This window comes from Columba livia, chromosome 9 (assembly GCF_036013475.1).
Source record: "Columba livia isolate bColLiv1 breed racing homer chromosome 9, bColLiv1.pat.W.v2, whole genome shotgun sequence".
Classification (NCBI taxonomy): Eukaryota; Metazoa; Chordata; class Aves; order Columbiformes; family Columbidae; genus Columba; species Columba livia.
Window position 1 is genome coordinate 7,925,280 of NC_088610.1, and position 25,045 is coordinate 7,950,324.

Below are 25,045 nucleotides of genomic sequence, written 5' to 3' on the forward strand. Positions count from 1 at the left end.
ATTCTGGTATAAGGAAAATACAAGGCAATCATAAAAATCTTTAGGAATTGCATTCTTAAGTAATCTGGTTTGTACTAAGAATGTGATTTTTAGGTATTTTGTGTGCATTTGCATTTTTTCAGGACATCTCAGTGGCACTTGAGCTTATCACTTATTACTGAAGTTGATTTAGGCTTTTGTAATTATTTTTAGGCATTTCTGCTTGCAGCCTCATTTCTCTTGCCATGTTCACAGTTGTGATTCTTACTTAAGGGTTTCTGCCTTAAAAAATGTCAAAGTCTTAAAGCAGTCTGTCTTTTTACTTTATTTAGCTGAAGTATATGTTACAACTTTGTTATTATCTTCTGGAAAAAATGTTCATGTATTATGACAACTAAAAGCTTTAGTATTTTTTTCCTTGAAGTAAAGAAGTGAAGTTCATTTTTTTTGCTTTTGTGAACAGTAGATCTTATTTCTATTAGATTTCTAAATCATAATGTTTCTCATTTTCTAAAGGCTTTTCATTTTTCTTGTGTATATTTAAAAAACCTCTTTTTTAAAAATGGATGGAAAACTATAAATATAGGGGAATTTGTAAATTATTAACTATTTATTTTTTGAACTGAATATGTCTAAACTATGACTGGGTCCTCTACATAAAAGATTCTGTATATGCAGGCATGTATACATTGATTCTACATTAATTCTGCATGGCAACATGTAGTGAAACCTGTACAAAGCTTGTTTTTTACAATTAATTTTTATCCCCTTTGGAACAGTGATGGATTTCTACGTGACAAAGTCAGCTTTTTGTTTTCATGTTGTTAGTAAACTGTCTATAAACTATTTTCTCTTGAGTGATTGCTTAGCACAGGTTTCACTGTTTAAAACATAAGAATATGCTTAATTTTTGACTTGTGAAGAAATGACCATCTTAGTTTATTGTCTTTGATAACTAAACTAACTGAGATTTTTACTGAATACCAGTAATATCACTAATACTTACTATTCTGAGGGTTTTTGGATGCAGTGACAACTGCATTTTAATGTTACCAACAAAACTTGCTGTGATACAGAAAATAGCAGCCCCTATGAAATCAGTATGGTTTAGAAAATTTAATCTGGCATACTAATTTGTTACTCCAATTATATCCAATATGCCAGGCTTAGAAATTGTTGGTTTGCTAATTAGTATGATCAATTTCAGACGTAATATTTCAAACAAAGCACATATGAATACCTAACAAAGTATAAGCACTTAGTTTATTGGCAAACAAAATGATTCTTTTCAAGACAATGAGTTAGATGGCCTTTTCTTCATCCAATGCTTTCCACTGCCAATCAATACAATGTTTGGATGCATAAAGTGCTGTAGCATGGTATTAAATGTGTCTGAGGAGCTGATTTTCTTTGTTTCTTTGTGAAAAAATGAGTAACTGGTGACGGAGTCCAGGAATTCCTCATTTGGAGGAATGTTCTGTAGAGCTGTTATTGGACATTGTCCTTAGATGGGTCTCTCAAAACTGCCTGTAGAATGAGAAACCATTTAGTTTGCAATACAACTGTGAGAGCAAATGTTGTCCCAAACACAAGATCAGGCTGTGCTGCTTCTTGCCAGCTAATGCGTTTCTCATAATCTCTCATTTAATACTAAAGATACCATTTTTTTTACAGAGAGAATGAAATTAAAATTACTAGAGTGTTCAGATAAGTAATTTAAATAACGGAGTTTAAGTGTTTCTACTTGGATTAAATAAGTAATTTTGTTCTTGGAGAAAGAGGAGAGAAGAACTGTGCCCTTGTGGCCAGGAAGGCCAATGGCATCCTGGGGTGTATTAGAAGGGGGGTGGCTAGTAGGTCGAGAGAGGTCCTCCTTCCCCTCTACTCCGCCCTGGTGAGACCACATCTGGAATATTGTGTCCAGTTCTGGGCCCCTCAGTTCAAGAAGGACAGGGAACTGCTGGAGAGGGTCCAGCATAGGGCAACAAAGATGATTAAGGGAGTGGAGCACCTCCCTTATGAAGAAAGGCTGAGGGAGCTGGGGCTCTTTAGTTTGGAGAAGAGGAGACTAAGGGGGGACCTCATTAATGTTTATAAATATATAAAGGGTGAGTGCCATGAGGATGGAGCCAGGCTCTTCTCGGTGGCCAACAATGATAGGACAAGGGGTAATGGGATCAAGCTGGAACACAAGAGGTTCCACTTAAATTTGAGAAAAAACTTCTTCTCAGTGAGGGTGACAGACACTGGAACAGGCTGCCCAGGGAGGTTGTGGAGTCTCCTTCTCTGGAGACATTCAAAACCCGCCTGGACATGTTCCTGTGCGACCTCACGTAGGTGTTCCTGCTCCAGCAGGGGGATTGGACTAGATGATCTTTTGAGGTCCCTTCCAATCCCAAACATACTGTGATACTGTGAAGATAGTTATAAAAGCTATAGTGTAGTAAACTGTTGTATTTCTAGGGCTAGTTCAGGCTTGCACTTCAAATAGCAGTGTTACCTTCTTAGAATATTATCTTGCATTATTGTCTGTCTTAAAACAAACAAAAACCCCAATATAATGATTGTAAACAATTTGTTTTTCAAAATCCTGTTAATTGATTTTTCTAGATAAAATTCTTTAAAATAAATACAGTTTTACACTGGAATGATTGAGTTGCAGGGGGAAGGGGAAACAGTGGTGGTGGCCAGTGACAGGGAGGTGTAAATATTTCTGTGTCCTGGTCATACAAGCCTGGGTGTCCTGTGTATAGTTCTGTGCTATTTGAGGTTCTTGAAATATATATGTATAAATATATATGTAGTTTGTTTGTTTTCATTCAAACTTATAAAGTAAGAAACAGAAAATCAAGGAAATAAGATTATTTACTGATACATACAAATGTTATTGAGAAGACTATTAAATCACTGTATTTTTTACTTGAATATTTTATTAAATAGGGTAACTGTCATTGAAAAGGGCTTTTCATACTTTACTATGAAGTCTCACATGGACCAAATGTCTTAGAAAGTAATTGCACATTGAATAGATTGGATGACTTCAAACATTTTGTTACAGTGCCTGTTTAAATGCTAAAGGACTGTGCAGCAGGTTTCTTACAGTGCGTTTTCTTTTATTGAGCTATAGCATAATTTTTAAAGGGACTGTGTCAGGTCATATTGAGAGTTTCCTTGTTTGCGAAATGCAAAATATTACTATTGTTCCTCTAATAGTAGGTGTAGCCATGAGGCCGTCTCTCCTTGCTGCTGTATAGAAATGAAATATTTTGGTTTGCCTCATTTTTTGGCCCAGTTCTAAGGCATTTGCTTTTCTGGCAATACAGAAATTTATTACATTTTTAAATGGTTCAATAAAATACGAATGTGAAGATTTTTGTATTGATGAAATGTTATACAAATCTCTGCTTAACGAATGTTTATATTGGGTCATTTGATTGTCTCTCCTTTTATCCATTCTCTCCCATGTTGTTTATCCTTATGTGTACATGCCTGTGTTTGTATTTTGTGCAACCAATGTGTAACTTGATGGTAGTTGTCTTGAATTCTTACACCAAAGTTCTCTTTCAGGGTTTGTTTTGATTTCCGTAGTGCATTTTTGAAACCTTTGCTTTCACTGAGCATTTTCTTAGAAGACGTAATATTTAAATAGTTTATTAATACTTGTGTCTACATTCTCTGAAATAAATTGTAGATAAAGTTCCAGTAGTGGCTGGCATGATACCTCTAAACCAATTTTGACAGACAGCCACTGCAAGAACGTTTGAGTGGAGGGAGAAGAGAACTAAGCTTTGTGGAACTGCTGAATAAGTAAAGGAATAAGCATCAAGTTGAAGGGATTTTGAAGTGATCAGGAAGAACAATGACAGTGTGATTTAAAACTGTGGTGTGTTACAGGAGTGGAGGGGAGAGTTTTTCTTTCTTTATGCTCTGGAAACTGTTTTGCTTCTCCTACTTGGAAAGTCAAGTAGCAGGCAAAATCATCTTTCTATAAACTGTTGCTGAGAATAACAACAAAATGGAAACTTTACTGCTACTGACCAAGTTGAGCCTCTTAGCTGTTGTGCACAACTTCGTGGAGAATCTCCAAAATACTCTCTTTAAAAATGTGCGTGGTGAAGTTGTGAAAGATTGCTGATACTTAAGAAGTTCAGGTATGAATAATTGAAATGAAATCCTGAAACTATCGAGAATATTTTAAAGCCAAGACAGCTGAATTGGTTTTTTTTAAGATTAGATGCTTAGTTAAAGTTTAATGTCATTATAAAATGTTGCTAAATGTTTATTGTTTTATTCTACCTGGATTTGCAAAATGCATGGTTTTGCTGGCTATATCCACTCGCAGCTAGCAAGAGACGTTGCTAATGAAATTTCACTTTTGTTTGAACTGACCCATTCGTACCTGTTTTTCATCTGTCTTTGTCATGCCCTTTGCTTTAACTTTGTCCTCCTTACACCCCCAATTTTTCCTCTCCTTTTTATTATAAACTCGTGGCAGGGCCTGCTTGGTGAACTCATTCTGTTACAACAACAAATCCAGCAACATGAAGAGGAAACGCGCAGAGCCGCTGGCCAGTATAACATGGGCTCTTCCCAGCAGAAGCGAAAGGTGATGGCTTAAAGGACAATATGTACTGTATTCGCACTAATCAAATACTTCAGCCTTCTGTATTAGAGCTAGAAAAATCTAACTAGTTAAATCATGGGCCCAAATAATTATTAAAGCCAACTTCGCTACAGGTGTATAATCCTGTTGCAGTTTAACCAAGTTGTGTTTAAAGCATGGTGTTAAAAGTCAAATGAGTACTTTGTGTTGCTTTGAAATTGTATGTTCTCTGCCTCTATAAAAATATTATTTAAACTTCATATGTTAAAAATTCATTCAAGGGAAGTATGTGAGTGAATGTCTAGTCTGTTTTCTCTACTGTTGCTTTTTTACTGTAGCTCTCTCTTGTAAGACTGTAGCCATCACACATCACATATCTCTGGGAACATGTTTTCCTACTTTATACTGTTACAAATCTGAAAATGACAGCAACTCCTTAGAAAGAATCTTGCACAGATAACTAAATACTGCTGGTGCCTATATTATTCAATATATTCATCAATGATTTGGACGAGGGAAAAGAGTGTACTATCAACAAGTTTGCTGATGACACCAAGCTGGGAGGAGTGGCTGACACGCCAGAGGCTGTGCTGCCATCCAGTGAGACCTGGACAGGCTGGAGAGTTGGACGGGGAAAAATTTAATGAAATATAACAAGGGCAAGTGTAGAGTCTTGCATCTGGGTAGGAACAACCCCAGGTTCCAGTATAAGTTGGGGAATGACCTGTTAGAGAGCAGGGTAGGGGAACGGGACCTGGGGGTCTTGGTGGACAGCAGGATGAGCATGAGCCAACACTGTGCCCTTGTGGCCAGGAAGGCCAATGGTACCTGGGGTGTATTAGAAGTGGGGTGGTTAGTAGGTCGAGAGAGGTTCTCCTGCCCCTCTCCTCTGCCCTGGTGAGACCACACCTGGAATATTGTGTCCAGTTCTGGGCCCCTCAGTTCCAGAAGGACAGGGAACTGCTGGAGAGAGTCCAGCGCAGGAAAACAAAGATGATTAAGGGAGTGGAGCACCTCCCTTAGGAGGAAAGGCCGAGGGAGCTGGGGCTCTTTAGCTTGGAGAAGAGAAAACTGAGGGGTGACCTCATTAATGTTTACAAATATACGAAGGGTGAGTGTCATGAGAATGGACCTGGGCTCTTCTTGGTGACAACCAATGATAGGACAAGGGGTAATGGGTTCAAACCGGAACACAAGACGTTCCACTTAAATTTGAGAAGAAACTTCTCAGTGAGGGTAACAGACACTGGAACAGGCTGCCCAGGGAGGTTGTGGAGTCTCCTTCTCTGGAGGCATTCAAGACCCGCCTGGACACCTTCCTGTGTAACCTCATCTGGATGTTTCTGCTCCAGCAGGGGGATTGGACTGGGTGATCTTTCGAGGTCCCTTCCAATCCCTGACATTCTGTGACCATTAGTCATATGTGACTGTTAGTACTTCAGATTGTCATGATAGTTTTAGATTGCATTGGCAACTTCAAAATTTTTAGTAACACTATGAATTATATGTTCAAAATACTTTGTGTACTAACTGCAGCCAAACATTCAAAGCACAGCTGAACCTAATGCTGAAACATGTACATGAGTCTAGACCTGTTTGTTATTTTTTTACATAACTTACCTAATTGTCCTTGTTAGAATTAGTCACCTAGTGCTGGATTATTCTTTGCTTCGTATCTTGCAACATGTAGCTGCGTGCAATATTTTTGCTCACTGTGTTTAACATTAGTGTATGTACATAAAAGACAGTGCTCGTGTGGTTCTACCTCCAAGTCCTCAAAGATGTACCAAGGCCCCTGAAGTACTTTCAGGAACATCTTGTTCAAGAGCAGAGAGTGGGAAAACGTTAACTGCTTTGAAAATCTGCAGCACGCAGCAACACGTTGTTTTCCTTTTCTTTCCTCTTTCTTGCTTCTTCCAACTCACCACAGAATTCTCATTGCCCTTCTATTTTTACTTTCCCCTATGTCTCCAAGGTGTTTAAAGTGTGTGTGTAAGTAAATGTTTATTTACACATACCACCTTGTAGATGCACGCATCCAGTTGTCCGTGTGCTAAACTAACCCTGTTTCTGATGCACTTTTGCTATCGCTGAATTAATGAACAGAAATGAAGTCAATTTACAGCATTGCTGTTCATGAATAAGAATGTAATTGGATAGAGATGGAAGTGTCAGCTTGGATTGCTCTCTATAAGTGCAGGCACAATCCTGTATGTTAGAAGTTTAATATATGAATAATATCAGTAACTGTGATTTTTTTTTCTTGTTTAATCTGTAACAACCGGTGTGAAATTAAAGTAACTAAATTGATTTGTGTCTAAATGACAGCTTTCTTCTGCATGTTAGATAATATGCTTTTTCTGATACACAGCTAACCTGAGTTGTAAATGTCACATGAGCTTTATTATATGAACTTTAGTTAAATATCGAAGCTTTTACCTATATCTTTCAGTAATTGTTTCAATTATATTTTTTCTAAATTTAATATTTCATCAGTCAACCGTTAGATTTTGTTGTTTGTAAATATTTGCATCATATGAATTTGTATTGCAACATTTATGCTTTTGTCTTTGTGTTATTAAAAAGGGAATTTGAACAACTGTTATTACATCTTGATGAACTATTTTAAGAATATTTGACTAAGAATGGTTCTAGTTGCCTGATCTCATTACATTTATGCCTTGAACTTCAAAGTGTTTTGTATTATAATATCCTAATTTTTCCAGTTTTTAATATACTTTAAATAATTTTAAAGTAACCATTCGAGACTCTCCTGACTACACTTCATTAATTTGTGCATGCATGTTTAGACTTACAGTTCTGGAAAACAAATATGAAATAAGAATCCTCTTGAAGATCCAGAAATACTCACCTGAAAGTAGTTTCTGTAATAAGCAGATGTTTTAGTGATTGTATCCTATTAAGATCATGCTAATTCAGGAAATGAACATGTGAGATCCTGAGAGTCTGACCACTAAAATTACATTTAGGGCAGTGGCCTGAAAATTCTGAGCTCCACACAGAGTTTGCTATTCCCTAAGCATAGTATTAATATCACTTTCCTAGTACTAAGTCTTGAAGGGTTAATTTTTGCATTTGCATGCCCTGGAATTCAAATGTGTTTTTATGTGAACCTCCTGTTGCAGGTGGAACTTGCCATATGCATTAAATCTCAGATGCTAATTGAAGAATTTTACTTGCTTTAAAATGCATGTAAAGTCAATTTTCTTATGAGGAATGAAGCTTTCAGTTTGTGATTTGATTATTTGCAGTGGATGAACTACACAATGTGTTAGTAGCCATGATTATTTTTCTTTGTAGGTTTCTGACAAAGAGAAGATTGATCAACTTCAAGAAGAACTGTTACGCACTCAGGTAACTTTTCTAAGTTACTGATGTCTCAAGTAGAGATTTATGTGCAGCAGACTTAAATTTACTAGACAAAAGCACACCTGAAATCTATTTGGTAAAAATGCAGCACTTTTTTCAGTCTTTGAGTTTATCAGTACAGAGTTGACTGTTGGCACAGACCAGAGGTCAGTCCAGTCTGTTCTTTCTCTGACATTGCCTGACAGAATGCAAGAGGGGAGTGTAAGAATAGGGCAGATGTGTAATCGTGCTTCCCAAAATACCTTGCTTGCCTTCAATGCTATATTTTCCTGAAGTGTAAAGTTAGTCCAAGAGTGTTACGTAAGTATAGTGTTGATATTAAAGTTTGTAACTTGTTATGCAAGTTAACTTTACTCCTAACATTCTACAGTTCTGTTTTATAACTTTAATGCAACTAAATATATCTGTGATATCTTGTGTGTTTAAATGGCACATTTGTTGCAGAAAAGAAATTTAGTTTACTTATTAAGGAGTTATGTGTTAATCCTTAATCTAGGAAATGTCCTTTCTAGTAAACTAAAGAAGCTTTAAGTGAGATGTCCAAGAGGAAAAACAGACATCATATTGGATATGGGGAGTGCAAATGTGGTATAAGGTGGGACTCCCTTCTGTCTAATTAATTGCCTTGAACTTCACTGAGTCTCATTGCAACGAAGTTTTGCTCTCTGTAATTAGTGAGGCAGTTATTTGTAAGCTAGGCTTTTTTCAGGGTTGATGCATATTGGTGCAGGGTGCTGGGCCATCTTGTCTAGGGAAGGTTGGACCAGATGATCCTTGTGGTCCCTTCCAACCTGGTATTCTATGGTATTAGTCATACTAGTCGTTACTTTGGTTTGCTTGCCTACTTAAGTTAATGTACAATTAATCTTTCATTGAATACATAGGCTTCTAAATTGATTGGCTCTTTGGCTCAGCCGCATTGTTTTGATATGGGGTTTTGTAAACTCTTTATGTATTTGCTAGTTTTGAAAGCATTTTTTACTTACTGTTTTTTATAATAGCTTGAAATTTAGATTAAATTTGTTCTTAAAAGCACACAGAGACCAAATACATTTCCGCATCATAGTAAACAGTTTTCAGACTAGGTATCAAAATTGTATTCATGTCTTCATCTTCATAATCTCCTAAACAGGACTGAGCAGCCAGTTCCCAACTGTCTGACTGTGTATGTGTAGCTTCTTTGCAAATGATGCTTGTTTAAGATGCTTAGGGACATATTTGAATATCCCCAAGTTTGACATTGTGGTCTTACTGAAAGTTTGGAAGTAAAAGTGTTGTGTTGCAGCAAAAAAAAAAAATCTAACAGTCTTCTTTGGTAGCATTGTGTTGATCACAAGTATTTCTGTATTTTTGAAAGACTTACCTAAAAGATAGCATGTTTTTCATAGGTAAAGCTTTGCTCATGTGAGTGTACTCTTCCTGTAATTAAAAGACTATATTTGTACCACTGTTTTGTAGCTCAAATACCAACGAATGCTTGAGCGATTAGAGAAGGAGAACAAAGAATTAAGAAAATTGGTACTGCAAAGAGATGACAAGGGAATTCATCAGAGGAAGTTAAAGGTACTTATGTGTTACAAATCAGCATAGAAATAAAATTATGCCATATTTTCTGTGATGCTATTCTAAATTGTATTTGTTGATTTATATATGAACTTCTAACATTTGTTATAAGATATCCATACTAATTTTTTTACTTGATGAGACTTCTATACGTCCCTTATTTTTTGACTATATATCTTTTAGAAATGTCTTCAGTTGAAGAGCACAGAGAGCTTACTAGGTCTAATTAAATAATTTACCTAAGTGGGAAATGTGAGTTGTGGTTTTTGATGTAGCTTCGCTGTATTTGCTAATAAATATGCTTCCAGCTTTTCTTATACACACAGTCTGATACCTTAGTGCTTTGTCATGGGTCTCACTAGCTGTGGTAGGGATGTAGTTACAGGATCATCAAACATCTTTTAACCACCCTGTAAAAATCCATGGAGAAGGAACTAAGTATGCTTTTGCTTTTGTCTGCCAGCATCCTGAGTGTTCTAAAAATGGACATTTTCTGCCTCTTGCTGTGTCACTTGTTGACCAGTATGGATCTTCCTCTTTCCTCTGGGAACTGAAAGATGAGGAGCTCTCATCTAGATGTTTAGTGGAAGAAACTGAATTCATCTTCTTAACTTGGAAACTCTGAAGTTTGAGCACTGTTCTCTTGTGCTGTACATAAGAGCTCTCATTTTGCTCCTTCAGCAAGATACATCTCCAGCTGTAGTATTTTCATGCACAAAACTTGGTATTGTACTTCATAAAACAGAGGTCTGTGCTGTGTTATAGACAGTTTAGGTTTCAAATCATCAGGAGAGAGTAAGTACATTTTTACAGACGATTTTACAGAATATACAGATGAAATAGTATGAAACCCAGTCTTTGTTCTGCTAATTGGCTGTGTTTTCACTCTCTGCTTTTTTTTTTTTTTGTAGAAATCGTTGATTGATATGTATTCTGAAGTCCTTGACATTCTGTCTGATTATGATGCCAGTTATAACACTCAAGATCACCTACCTCGAGTAAGTAGGTAAAAAATACAGGGTTTTCAGTGAAAAGTCTTAAAATTGTACAGAACGTTTAATTATATTCCAGAATAATCCAGAGCTAGTGCTGGGCTATTTCCTTGTAACTCCAGGATTTTTGTTTAAGACATGTTCTCCATTTTAAAGGCAACATGAGAATTTTGAGAACAACCATTGTCATTATGGTAAGTCTACCTTGGCTCTAGATAAAAGCTTATCTAGATCCAGATGTTGCTGCTGTGCTCAGCCTTTCATTTTAAATGGTTTCAGTCAGGGCACCCTCGCCTTTTCCGCATTGTAAAACGACTGTTGTTTCCCGGTGTGGAGCAGTGGAGCTGAGAAGGTGCCCCAGCTACTCCCCACAGCAGTGCTGCTGTTGGAGAAGGCTTGGGGAGCCCGAGTGCTGGTGTAGGGGAGAGCCGGGAGTGATTCCTGCTCACGCAACCACCCATAGCACTGGTGACTCCAGTAGGAAGCCAGTAAGATGGGGAGGTGACAGCAACGACATCAGAACTCAGCCTTCTCCAGGCAGAAGCAACATTGACCACATGAGTAGTCTTCAGTGTTTCACCTCCTGAAAGGATTTTGTACAAGGAGAGAACTTCCTGCCACGAGAACAGCAAAACCTTCCTCCCTTTGTTAGGTGGCCCATAGGGTGCTTTGTGACTGTGCTGCCTTAAGCACAAGTCATTTTTCTTGCATGATTAAAAGTTAGTATTTCTTCAAGGATTTCATATTGAAACCAGTGCATTTACTGTCAAACATAATACAGACAGTGTTGTCTAAGCTTCCAAAATGTCCAGCTGAAAGCCAATGGTTGTTTAAACTTTCACTTAAGGTGGTGGTGGTTGGAGATCAAAGTGCAGGAAAAACCAGCGTGTTAGAAATGATTGCCCAAGCCCGGATATTTCCTCGAGGGTCGGGGGAGATGATGACGCGTTCCCCTGTTAAGGTAAGAAATACAATCTCTGAATCAGCATTGCCATAGTGTTCTCCCTCTGATTATACAATTAATTGACATACGCAGGAACATTAATTTATAAAATGGCCTCTTAAGTGAGTTGTAGTCAGTGACAAAACTTCTGCAAGCCTATGTATGATCCATATATACTATCAGAGTAGTAGTAGTTCCTACTATAAGTAATCCTGTGTTAAATAACCATTACATGTAGTTGTATGTTTGCAGTGGGAAGTGTACATATGTGATGTACTTCTCATGTTTCTCAGTGTTAGATTTACCATGTTTTCTCATATAAGGCTTTTACCGTTTAGGTAACCCTTAGTGAAGGGCCCCACCATGTGGCTTTATTCAAAGACAGCTCTCGGGAGTTTGATCTGACCAAGGAAGAGGATGTGAGTATACTAAGAAGTGACTGGAAGTTGATGTGACTTTTATGAATTATCTGAAAAATTCAATGTCTTTGTGAGCGGTTAGCCCCTGTTTAATTAGAGGGAAATATGTTTAGTGGGGCAAGGCACTATACTAGTTATTAAATTATCTCTTAATGTGGTTCTTGACTGGCACTGAAGTGGATACAATGTAGAAGGAGCTCTTGTGCCAAGACATCTTTTGGATTTTGCAGGGTTCTGCCGGTAATCTGTCATTTAGTGCCCCATTTACCAGCTTTAGTTATTCAATGTGCATTTGGGATAGCTACTAGTTATAAATAAAGATCTTAATCCCTAAGTAAACTTTTTTACTTATGTTGGTGATTTTTCTTCTGTCATTATTGTGAGGAGCTTTATATTTGATATTTTGCTTCTCTCAAAACAGCTTGCAGCTTTGAGAAATGAAATAGAAATCAGAATGAGAAACAGTGTGAAGGAAGGGTGCACTGTTAGCACTGAGGTAAGACTTGTCAAAGATTTAGTGGCAAACATCTCTGCATGTGTATCTTTTGTAAGTATCCTTCAAATGGGAAACTGTGGTGTATCCAGTTTGTGTATATTTAATATTTTGCACAATCCAAAGTGTATTTGGACTGTTAAAATCACTTCTATATCACAATTAAGTGTATATAAAATTGGACTTCCTATTTAAAATTACAGGCTGTTGCTGGTTTATATCATATGTGTGTGTAAATTTGCATTTGTATCATTTTATAGGTGTCTTTGTGTATGTAATTACAAAGTATGTGTGTGTATAAACCTTAATTTCAATTTTACTTCACAGACCATCTCCTTAAGTGTGAAAGGTCCCGGTTTGCAGAGAATGGTATTGGTTGATTTACCTGGAGTCATTAGTGTAAGTATACAATAAATTAAAAGAAAAAATCTTTTAAGATATGTAAGTGAGGTAGCGTTATTGATGAGAATATTAGCTGTTGTTTTTCTTTTTTACATCTTTTTGTTTTCTTTTTCCCTTTAAATATTTATCTCTATATACATATTAAAGACTGTGACATCAGGTATGGCTCCAGATACGAAGGAAACCATCTTTAGCATCAGCAAGGCCTACATGCAGAATCCTAATGCCATCATCCTTTGTATTCAAGGTAATAAGCGTCCAGACAGTTCTCTAACAGGCAGGATTTTTTTGTGTGTTTTAATTGGGATTCTTATCTTGCTTTGGGGACTTTCCTGAGTCTATATCTTTTGCATTTGTGGTAGATTGTATAGTGTACAAACCAGCATGCTGTGGAATGTCTGTTTGTAAGGCATCTTTGGTATCCGTGGAAAAATAGCAACTTCTGCTTAGAGTTTTTTATTATATCATTTAAAAAAATGGTGATGATAATAAAATTCAAGATTTCTTCAAAAGAGTTTCTGGGGGTAACAGACAGTAGTAGAGTTTAATAGCAAGCTGGTACTTGCTCAAAACGTATATAATTGCAATAAAGTGATATTTTTTTAATGATACTAGAAATGACATAAATTTTCACTGTCTGTACACAAAAATTGAATATAAGTGTAATTTTACTGTTTTAAGTTGTAACGTGAAACTTATTTGATGCCTACTCTACCTTTAGTACTGCATGTTAGATTACATAGTCTCTAAAGTATCAATTTGGTTTTGTTTATTTTAGATGGATCAGTGGATGCAGAACGCAGTATTGTCACAGACTTAGTCAGCCAGATGGATCCCCAAGGGAAAAGGACAATTTTTGTGTTGACTAAAGTTGACCTTGCTGAGAAAAATGTGGCTAGCCCAAGCAGGGTGAGTTACAACTATTTTTCTCATATCATGATGGCTGAAGTCACATGTGGAAAAGTACTTGAGATGCTGTCAGTAATATTGGACCTCACTTACCTGTTCTAGATGGTTTTCAGTGCTTATTTCTCTATTCAGTGGAATTTTTGTGGGGTAATTGTTTTTTTTTTAATATTAGGTTTTACTTTTAGTGATCAGCTACGTGATTTCAGTCACAGCTTGGCTGCCGCTTGCTATAATATGGGTTCCTTTCATGCAGATCACCCAAGCAAGCTTCATTTCCTGAGAAGGCTTTAGGATATTGTGGGATGGGCTTTTCCACTTTATTTTGTGTTTTGCTATGTTATGGCTTATTAGTTTTATGCCTTTTTTTCTTTAAACATCAGTAGAACTCATAGTCCCATGACAAACTGCTTCTTATAGTAGTGTATTCATACATACAACTAGATCTGGCTTTAAAACTGTGCTGAAGGAAATAATGTCTCTGTGCAAAGTTAACCACTTTTTTTTAATGCTTTATTTTCATAGATCCAGCAAATAATTGAAGGCAAACTCTTCCCAATGAAAGCTTTGGGTTATTTTGCAGTTGTTACTGGAAAAGGTAAAGAGAGCTCTGGCTCTGCTTATTTTCTCCTTGATAGCAGAGAAAACTGTCTAAATGGAACTGTTGCAGCACTCTTTCCTTTCTCCAGGAAACAGCAGTGAAAGCATTGAATCAATTAAAGAATATGAAGAGGAATTTTTTCAAAATTCAAAGCTGTTAAAGTACGTTGCAATTCATTTCTTTTACTAGAATGAGTCTCTGTTCGTAAATGCTACCATCCGTTGTTCTCATTGAACGTAAAAAACGGATTGTGACGTGGAAACACTATTTGAGATTTATTCCGTTTAAATTATCTAGTTGAGGTGACCGAGTTAGCCAGGTTTCCTAACACTTGCTGTAGGTCAGTGGAGAGAGACTGGCGTCTTGAGGCAGCGATTGATTCCTGTGCAGCTCTGAGCCTCTCTGCAGAGCAGGCTGTGTCCATCCCTTGGGTCTGGAAGAGCTGAGTACCCAGCTCACTTGGTACAGTTGGGTTAGATGTACATTGATATGTAATTCCCTTCTATGGAAAGCAAAGCTTTATTCTTGTGAGGAGAAAATGGGGGCCAGGGGTATGCATATAAGAATTTTCTCGAGCTGTCTTCCGTTACAGGACGTGCATGCTGAAGGCACACCAGGTTACAACAAAGAACTTAAGTCTTGCCGTGTCAGATTGCTTTTGGAAAATGGTGAGAGAGTCTGTGGAGCAGCAAGCAGATGCTTTTAAAGGTAAACATCTTTTCGAAAGACAAGTGAAGTAGCTGCTTGTTGTTAAACAGTTAATTCTTCCACATCTATATAATACTGTTTTGCCAGCATTCATGGGCTGACATGTTTTGTATTGTCCCAGTTAAGCTTTACAAAAACACATGAAAAAATACTTAATGGTATGAAGGAGCCACTTGTTCTAAAAGCTGAAAAAGTAAATAAGTATGAAGAAAAGTAACCAGGGTTTTTTTGTGGGCAAAACACAGTTCTTCCACTGGATTCAGATACTGCTTGAAACAGCTTCCTGTATGAAGATACATCTGATCAGCCAGGGCAGGACTGACTTGTACAGAGCTGGAAGCTGAATGGTTCCCTTTCCACTACATTTTTTCAATGCATTAATCCTGCAATTTTTTTATAAAATATCCAAGCATAGACAACAAAAAACTGCTTGGTTGCAGAGACCCTTAAAGTTCTTGGAAGGTTTGTATAAAGCAAGATTTGTAGCAATTTTAGGAGCTGCTAAACTTCTAAGATAGTCATGAAGTGCATATAGACAGTTAAAAAAATTAAGGCCTTGTTTCTGATTTTTGCAGCCACACGTTTCAATCTTGAGACTGAATGGAAGAACAATTACCCCCGGTTGCGAGAGCTCGACAGGGTAAATTACACTACTGCTTTAATTTGAGTCCTACCGAGTGTTGAAGATTATGGATTAAAATTTATGCCATTTAATGTCCTTTGTAGAAGTTTCTCAAAGTACTGACATTTTAAAATGTGAGGAACAGTGTAAGTTGTTCTAGGGGAAGGAAATACTGGGCTCTCTGTTTTATTAAATAGTGTGCTTCAAAACTGTGATACTTCAATGCTTTACAAGTCTTTTGCTCATCTAGTAGACAGTTAACTGACCTAACTTGCCCCCAGGAGCAGGTCAGTGTTTCTTTGTGGTCATAACAGAACTGGCAAAGAGAAGGTACATTCCCTGGTCTTTCAGACAGAGTAACAAAACAATTATGACCCCATTCTCTAATTATTTTATAGAGACCCTGAGTATTCAAAAGCTCTGCCTGGCCAGGGGCATGCAAGAAATGGGTGGGAAGATGTATGGAAAACCAGTGTGGTAGCTTAAGACAAGCACATACATTGACCAGAAGTTATCATTTTAGGCTTAAAGGTCATAAGAAGAAGGTTTGGTTTTGGTTTAATTTCTGTATGGAAACATGATCAATCTGTATTTAAAAGATATATATGTATATTTTTTATTTTTTTTTTCATAGAATGAACTGTTTGAAAAAGCAAAGAATGAGATTCTTGATGAAGTCATAAGTTTGACTCAGGTCACACCAAAGCACTGGTATGGTGATTTTTATTTATTTTTGTTTTTTAATTAACTATCAGAAGTTTTCCCTTAAAATACAAAGAATTTTATTAAACAAAGTTCTCAAAGCTAAATAAGGAAGTGTTTTTCTTAGGACAATATTTTATTATGTCCTTTGTCCCTGTGGAAATACTCTACGTTTGTTTATTATTCTGAATCAGCAAATACTTCTATAATCTCTATGATGTCCATTTGTGTTTTGTCCTGGTTTTATACAGTATAATGAACAACAGATATTCCTCAAAAATGAAAAGGAACAGTTGTAACAAAGATGTTTTCAGATGTTAATTTGAAGTATGCGTCAGTAATTCCTCTAAGTTGATGTTTGGGCATTATCATTGTGCATATCAAAATAATATATATGACCTTAGAAAAAAGAAGTTTTGTATCTCTGTGAATCAGAGATTTGGAAGTTGAAAGATTATGTAATTCTTGGCTGTAAAAAGAGCTGATCTGGATGTTTGAGAATTTCATCTCACATGTTGATCTCCTTGGTAGCCTCAACCAAGTAGCACCGCGCTGCCCTGCCCTACAGATGTAGGAGTGAGAGGAAACGAGCTTAGCCAGGGTATTTTAAGGGTTGCGCCTCTGCCTGGTAAAGCCGCTGTAGGTGCGGGCTGAGAGAACAGCCAGTGGGAAGGGTCACTTTAGTGACAGCCTGCATCACAACTGAGAATCCCAAGAAAACCATGTCTTTAATCTTTGCATTCAGCAACCTGAATTGAACTGTTACTTGATCATAGATTAAAAGGCAAGATGAAATATCTGACTCTTCATGGCACTAGAATAATTCTGGGCACATCGATATGCTCCAAGGACATGTTGCAGGCAGTGTATTAGGCTCAAGTTATGTTCTAATCCAAGCGTAACGCAGGTTTGCGGTTCTGATGTTTGCCGCCGTTCGCTGTGTGGTAGATGCTGAAGTGCCCTGGCCCGTGTCTAATCTGCTTCGTTTTGTTGTGAATTGGGTGGGTGCATAACGTGAATGTTTCTGTGCGTTTCTGTTGGAAGTTGTAGTGGTGGTTCTAGTTTTATACCACTTACTGAGCTATGAAGTAGAACTGGAAACCTAAGAGATAAAAAAGCTTCTGTTACATGCAGCCTAAAACCAGCAGTGCATTTGATGAATGCCATTGTTGAAATGGGAAGAGAAGTGATATATATGGGAAGTTCTTCAGTCTTTGTCCACAGACGGCCCAGTTAGAGCAGGGGCGTTATCAGGGATGGGGTTTGTGTCCTGAACTTCAGCCCATTTGGAAGAAAAGGGCCTGGCTGAATCTGATAGTCTTGTACCAGCAAAAAAAATGGCAGTTTTTATTCTTTGGCTCTTAGCTCTCACCATTTACCAAATCTGGCATTCATATAACCTGTTGGTGAGCTGATTTAGCATTCTGAGCCAGCATAAAATTAACCTGCAAGAAACCCACAACCAGTACTGGGGACTGTGTTGGGAGCAGGAGGAGCGTGACGGCCTCTGCGGGCACCGGCTGCCTCTTACGCTGCCTCAGCTGAGCTGTGTCGCTGCAGCTGCAAAGTTTCCTGAGTAAGTTTATTGTTATTTAAAAAGGTTAAAGTTTGTTTCCATTGTTACTTCCTGAAACGCATCATAAATAGGAAAGTGGTACTTCATTTTGTTGGTGATGGGAGGCAGGATTGTAAATGAGTGTCAATATACATTACGGTAAAAGGTTGGACTTCTCAACTTGCTTTATTAAATTTGGGAATGATCAATTAAAATCCCAGATGGAAAATGACAGCATGTTCCAACAAACAAATTGGAAAACTATGGAAAAAAAAAAACCCACATTCTTTTTTGGGAGCGCGGACTTTTTAGTCAAATCATCTCAATACTTTACACTCTTCCCCCCTCTTCTGCATGTATGTGCACACACAGGTCTGCGTGGTTATACTGGTGTAATTAAAGGCTGCAAAGAACCATTGCGCAGTGCAGTGACAGATAGAAGAGTCACAGAGATCAACTTCTGAAGCTGTATTTGCTGCTGAAAATATCGTGTATCTGTGTCCTCAGTTCCCAGCAGATTTTTGGCTGAAGTTGTGTCCTGATATTAAGGAGTTATTTCCTGTCTTCTCTAGAATTTTCTCAGTGTTTCTAACAAATTGAATGCATACCTATTAGACACTTCTGTATTGGAAGCCATCGTGTGTTACAACTTCCATTTTAGGGAGGAGATTCTTCAGAAAACTTTATGGGAAAGGGTATCTACTCACGTGATTGAGAACATCTACCTTCCAGCAGCCCAGACTATGAACTCAGGGACATTTAACACCACTGTGGACATCAAACTAAAGCAGTGGACTGACAAGCAACTCCCTAACAAAGCAGTAGAGGTGAGAGTTTAGTTTTAAAAAATGAAATCTGTATAAAGCCTGTTGAAATTACAGCAAAGCTCCAGAGAAGAAAGTTGATGTTTGAAGGGCTGGCTGCAGTTTTTCTAAGCAGCTTACACATCAGAAAATGCTAGCAAAAGCTTCATGTTGAAGCGTATACAGGAATATTGTATTTTGCTCCTCCGGTGACTTTTCCCTATTAAAAGACAAAAAAAATCTGTCCTTTGAAAAGGATAAACCATTCAAGCTAGATATGCTCACATTTGATAGATTTATGCAAGTTTAACAGAATTCTGCTTGTTACAACACAGCCAAGCAAAGTTTATTGTTGACTTCATTAGTAATAAAGAAGGCAGCAAAGGAAAAGTCAATGACTTACTCTTATGCTTTTATATTGTTTTCAGCAAACATGCACATTTTCCTACTTGCAAGCATTGTCAGGAATGTTCCTTTACCCGCGGGTGCGTGGTGTGACGGGTTGTTTCAGCAGGGCTCCTTTGCTGACTTTCTAGGTGGCATGGGAGACTTTGCAAGAAGAATTTTCCCGTTTCATGACAGAACAAAAAGGAAAAGAGCATGATGATATCTTTGATAAACTGAAACAAGCCGTCAAAGAAGAAAGTATTAAACGACACAAATGGAATGAGAGAGCAGAGGATAGCCTGGTATAGTGTAGTGGGTTTTTTGCATCGTTGACTAAGTGCTGTTGAAATCTTTTTACTAAAGTTGCATATTAAGTATTTTTTGCATTCTTTTAATGTAATCATAAAATTATAGGGAAATCTATCTGTCTCTATTTTTATATATAATGTTTTAACTGGTTGTTCCGCAATTTATTTTATTATTACCTTTTGTTAATTATTGCCCAAAATAACATCTAATAAAGTTGTTTTGGTTGGTTCAGGAAAAAGTCCTCTATAATCCACTGGCTGCCCAAGAACAGCCTTCTGAGAAGTGTTTGGCGTCAATTCATTTGTTTTGTTAAGTATTGCCACATAAAATAATAGCATTTCATTACCATCTTTAAAGATGGTGTAATCTGAAGGGATTTCATATTGTTTGCTATGTTTTTTACATTATACATGCTGGGCTATAGAAGAGAGTCAAAGGCACAACAAAATATTTATGGCAGTGCTTGGGAAAGATGTCTCTCAAATAAAACCTGCATTCCTCATACATGCTATTTTTATAGATGTCAAAAAAAATGAAGAGAATGTCAGCAAGAATTTTTTACTAAATCTGGAATAAATACTTCATTGTGTGCAAAACCAATGTTCTGTATTGCAGCGAGTGATCCAGCACAATGCCTTAGAAGATCGGTCAATATCTGATAAGCAGCAGTGGGATGCAGCTATTCATTTTATGGAAGAGACTCTCCAAAGTCGTCTCAAAGACAGTGAGTTGTGCGATATATTCCACTCTTGTGTGCTTTTTAATCTGGGCCAATTTCCAGACCTAGTTGACTTCACTGCCGTGCACGCTTTTGTATCAGCACAACTGATATAGTGGTAACAGTTTACAATGGTACCGGTTCTGATAGAAATGTTTAGTAAAATACAGCCTCAAACGTTAATGCTCTTGCAGTGAGGCAACTGAAACATATGTCAGATCTGTAGAGTCAAAAAGTGGTACAAACACACATGTAGAAGAATAGGATAAATTCAAGGAAAGTAGTTGGTCCATTTATGGTTATGAAGTATAATTAATTTTTATGCATGTTGCAACAAGTTAAGATTTTTTTCTTGTGTTGTTTTTTTTTCGAATGGCTGGCTTGGAACCTGGAAATCTGTCTCAGTGGAAGGATGTTGTATTTTTCTTACACTTCCTTGAAGTATCTGCTGGTTGGCTGTCAATTTTAAATTTCATTAAAAGACATAAACTGTTGCTTTGAGGGAGAGACACCTAGCTTGACTCAGTATGGCATCTGATGTGCTGAGGCATAAAATGTCCATTCTTGATATTGTACCTAACTTTATAACTATAAATTTGGCTGGTTTCATGTATTTTGAGTGATACTTAATATAATGTTTCCCTTTTTAGCTGAATCTGTTATTGAAGATATGGTGGGTCCAGACTGGAAAAAGAGATGGTTATACTGGACAGGCCGCACCAAAGAACAGGTAAAGGGAAAAAAAATACAAACAATTTGTAGTTCACTACCTTTAAAAAACTTTGATTATTGCTCAGCAGATTTTCAAAAATACCAACATTCTTCACACCATTTAGAAGACTGCAAAAAAAAATTAAAATACTTTACATTTACTTTTATTGTATATTGCTTTAAGTATTACACCACAGAGAATTCCATGTACTTTTTTCATATTGTAGATACATGGTGGTTTGTAAACTGTTTTCTATTCTTCAGCTGAATTACATCTTTACTATTACACCATTGACCTGAATATTCCAGTAGAAAGAAATAGATGAAAACAGGGTGGAAACTGTGCTGTTTTCTTCTATACTTTCCAAGTATGCCTTTTATGCAGAAGTCATGTGCAGTTTCCTATCATGCTCCATTTTGCATTTAATTAGTATGTGACAGCATTGTCACTTGCATTCTAGTCACAGTTGTATCTTCTGATTGATCTTTTTCATCATAACCTCTCCTTGTTTGCTCACAGCTTTTAGGAATTTCTTTTGAATTTAAGTAGCACCTTCTGTTCAGTGCCCAGAGATGATGGGCTTTTTATGTTAATTTTTCTAGATACTTCTCAAACTGTATCATACTTTAAAGAAGTAAGTAGAGTTTAAAACAATACTGTAGAAAGTAATTGTTTCAAAGGAAGGAGTTTTACAGGCAACTATGTGCAGCCAGGTATGGGAGAAAGGCAGTGACTTCAACCTATCTTACTTGAATTTTATGAGCAACAACTTAAAGGTATGAATCCATGGAGAATTCTTGCTAGCTATTAAGCAAAAATTACAATTCTTGTCACTGTCACAGGTCATATGTGAATGTGAACCCCATGGAGGAGGATGGAGGCTAACACCTATTATTTTCTGCCCCCCCTTCTCCTGCATTTCTTTGTATAATGAAAAGAAAAAAATTGGAAACATTGACAGTGAATTCTCTCTTTAAAAAGACCATATTTGACATGTCTTTCCACAAATACCCTTTTGAGTCACTTAAATGTAATAGTTAATAGTGTCAAAGATATTTTGTGTTCCACCTTATTAAGCAGATAGACTGTTTATTGAGGAGGTGCTGATGATGTCTGAGTCTATAGTAATTAATTCTAATTAATTGTTCTTATTCTAGAATATTCGTAACGAAACAAAAAATGAACTTGAGAAATTAATCAAATGCAGTGAAGAACATGCAGCTTATCTGGCAAATGATGAAGTGACGACTGTCAGAAAGAATCTTGAAGCAAGAGGAATAACAGTGGACCCATGTCTGGTAAGATGCAGAGTTGTAACAAAACATATGGAAGCCTCCTGTGGACATTTGAACGTTCTTTCTAGATAGCACACAAAAGACTCAATCTAAATAGTGAGTTTGTAATCCAGATGTTTCCAGATGAGTTACTAAATGACTGCTTGCACGCAATTCACACACTTCTGTTGGCTGTCAGACAAATGCAGTACAGCGCTTTGGAATCTGTCAGTTTAGACTGAAATCAGAGTCTGCTGAGCAGATTTTCTCGGCTGCATTATGACAAGGCTTGTTTAAAATTGTTCAGATGTTATATAGCGGAATCAAGGCCTTTGTGAGCAAGATACGATAAAAACATGGTGTGTTCCTAAGCTTTCAGTGTGATTGTATGGGCAACTTGAAGTTCCTAGGCACATTGAGGAGAGGGAAATTTTGTAAAAATACTTGGAAAAAGGCAGGGTGTTTTAGAATACCCTGAGGGAATGTATTGTTTGGTTAAAGTGTTCTGGAAAATGATTTATCTCATTGCAATGTAAGGCTCTTAACCATGATTAGACCTTTTATGTAATTAAATGTAAGATTTTAAATAAATGAGAATTCAAACATCAATAACTAATAGATGTAGATTTCCTCTAATGGTGATTTCTTTTCTACAGAAACATTGGCTACCTTTTCAACATTAATACATGTACTTATCCCAGGTAGAAGAGTTATTTAAGTACCTGCTGCCCCTTTCCTGTACAGTACTTACCTTGCCTTTTTGTAAAGGTCAGAGTAGTGATCCACATCCTCCATATGAGGAGACTGAGTACAAATTGAGTTTCCTTTCTACCTAAGCAACTGATTTTCTTAATTTTATTTTATATTTGGGCTGTTTTGTTTGTTTTTTTAAGAGCTATATTTATACGCATATTTAATTTTGAAGAACTGGAACATAAATAAGCCTAATCAAGAAAAGTTAAAAATGTTTGTTTATGTAAGACCTATTAAATATTTCTCTATGCTTTAGTGTGGTTTAATTGATACATTAGTGGGTACCACTCAAGAATGTGTTCTTAGTGTTACTGTGAAAATTGCATCATGCCAAGAGCAGAAAAATCTGTCTGGTTTTGTAGTATATGATTTAAATATATTTTGGCTGCAGATGATGTTTTTACGCATTTGGTTATGTTACAAGTATGGAAGAGTAGATTTTTAAATTGACAGTCGTGTAATGTTTGCCAAATGTAACTAACATATTAATCATATCCTAGTTACAGACAAATTACTGAGAACTATTTAAACATATATTACGTGACAACAATAGTGGAAATTTGAGTTAGATTTTAAAATTAAATACGATCATTAAACTGTGCACGATAGAGAGTGTATGTATTTCTTTAGTCAAATTTAAGTACTGTTTTCCTAGATTAAAGACACATGGCACCAAATTTACAGAAGACATTTCTTGAAGACTGCCTTGAACCACTGCAATCTGTGTCGAAGAGGCTTCTATTATTATCAGAGGCATTTTGTGGACTCGGAGGTAAATTGAAGAGCAGATGTACACTAGAGTTTTGTCCTTAAATTTCAATTTAAGTTGAGAAAAAAGAATTTACAAATACTTTTAACTACCCTAACCTTTCTTTTATATCCTTTACCTTGAGATAGCTGGTGATTTTAGCTGTGTTTTACATGAGGCTTGTAATTGCTAAAATGCCATTCTGGTGGTAATTATATAAAATGACCACTAGGTATCAGCCATGACCTAATTGTCTGTTGCTTATCAATGTGTATTGAAAATACATTGTTAAAAACAGCATTGTAGAGCTACTGATATCTTGTTTGTAACCTTTTCTTCCGCTTTCCCATTGATATTTATTTATCTCACTGATACAGAAAATTCAGAAAGCATTTACTAAGGGCGTTTTATGGGATAAGTTAAATAAGTAAGTGTTTAGTGTTAATGCTTAGAAGCACATGATAAACAGGGGGAAAAAATTATAGAGCTTACAAACAAATCTTTTAAATGGCTTTCCAGTTTGTAAACCCAAGCTTGTGCTACAACTGAGAGCATGCAGGAAGTCACACCAATGAAAGAATCCACAGGTTTTTTACCATTATATTTAAATCAAAAATAAATTACTGGAAAGGTAGGGCTCCTCAGTTTCTGTAGAGTTTTGTTTATAGTGAGACACATTGATTCCCATGGAGCCAGAAATCTTTACCACTGCAGAAATAGCTTTGCCTGTAAGAGAGAATGAGCGTAGACCAGAGACCTGTCTCTCCGTGACACTTAACCTCCTGCTCCTGTTGGGTTTTTTTTAAGGTGTCCTAGTGTGAAGTCAGTGTTCCCTCCTGCCACACTTGCAGGTGTAGAAACTGTCTCTTCTGCTGTTAACAAATACAGCCCTTGGCCCAACATTTGTCAGAGTCACAATGTGGAGTTCAGCTGTTGTATTTCAATGCATTTGCTGTGAACAGGAGTGGTGTTTCAGTGAGCATTAGGTTATACTCACCAGCCTGCATGTACTGTGTGCAAATTATTTTTCTGTGACACCCCTTGATACAGCTCTTTCTCTTGAAAATAGATGTTAAGGGGGTGCAATGTATCCAATAGGACTGATATGACTCTTGAAGAATTTTTGATGTTTTCTTGTTACTTAGAGCAGTTATTTTGTGGGATTTTTGTACAACATCAGGATATGCACACATGAGTTACACTTACCAATAACAGTGTCAAGAGATTCTTGTAAGTGTAGGATGCTCACTGGCCATCACAGGTCTGACGCTTCAACTTCCCTCGTTTCAGCTCGAATGTAATGACATTGTTCTCTTCTGGCGAATACAGCGCATGCTGGCGATTACAGCAAACACGCTGAGGCAGCAGCTCACTAACACTGAAGGTGAGGCTCACCGTGAGTCAGGGTGTTTGAAACAAAACATTGCATAGACATTTTCTATTGTTCCTCTGGCTATGTGTTC

General features: G+C 37.0%; 1 protein-coding gene across 6 annotated transcripts in view; it reads left to right on the forward strand.

Annotated features, from left to right (window-relative positions):
• The window catches only part of OPA1 (OPA1 mitochondrial dynamin like GTPase), a 54,159-nt gene that overhangs the window by 7,846 nt on the left and 21,268 nt on the right, over window positions 1-25,045 (forward strand). For 3 of the 6 annotated variants that reach the window (XM_065073652.1, XM_065073651.1, XM_065073648.1), the window contains 22 exons: window positions 4,475-4,585; window positions 7,904-7,957; window positions 9,431-9,535; window positions 10,447-10,533; window positions 11,375-11,488; window positions 11,809-11,889; window positions 12,311-12,385; window positions 12,710-12,781; window positions 12,932-13,031; window positions 13,563-13,693; window positions 14,216-14,288; window positions 14,380-14,452; window positions 14,884-14,999; window positions 15,575-15,639; window positions 16,256-16,332; window positions 18,540-18,705; window positions 19,218-19,370; window positions 19,993-20,101; window positions 20,746-20,825; window positions 21,965-22,105; window positions 23,490-23,606; window positions 24,873-24,966. In XM_065073652.1, coding sequence (XP_064929724.1) covers window positions 4,475-4,585; window positions 7,904-7,957; window positions 9,431-9,535; window positions 10,447-10,533; window positions 11,375-11,488; window positions 11,809-11,889; window positions 12,311-12,385; window positions 12,710-12,781; window positions 12,932-13,031; window positions 13,563-13,693; window positions 14,216-14,288; window positions 14,380-14,452; window positions 14,884-14,999; window positions 15,575-15,639; window positions 16,256-16,332; window positions 18,540-18,705; window positions 19,218-19,370; window positions 19,993-20,101; window positions 20,746-20,825; window positions 21,965-22,105; window positions 23,490-23,606; window positions 24,873-24,966 — 2,194 coding nt within the window. The remainder of the gene's footprint in view (window positions 1-4,474; window positions 4,586-7,903; window positions 7,958-9,430; window positions 9,536-10,446; window positions 10,534-11,374; window positions 11,489-11,808; window positions 11,890-12,310; window positions 12,386-12,709; window positions 12,782-12,931; window positions 13,032-13,562; window positions 13,694-14,215; window positions 14,289-14,379; window positions 14,453-14,883; window positions 15,000-15,574; window positions 15,640-16,255; window positions 16,333-18,539; window positions 18,706-19,217; window positions 19,371-19,992; window positions 20,102-20,745; window positions 20,826-21,964; window positions 22,106-23,489; window positions 23,607-24,872; window positions 24,967-25,045) is intronic. The other 3 variants (XM_065073653.1, XM_065073649.1, XM_065073650.1) reach the window with 1 other exon arrangement.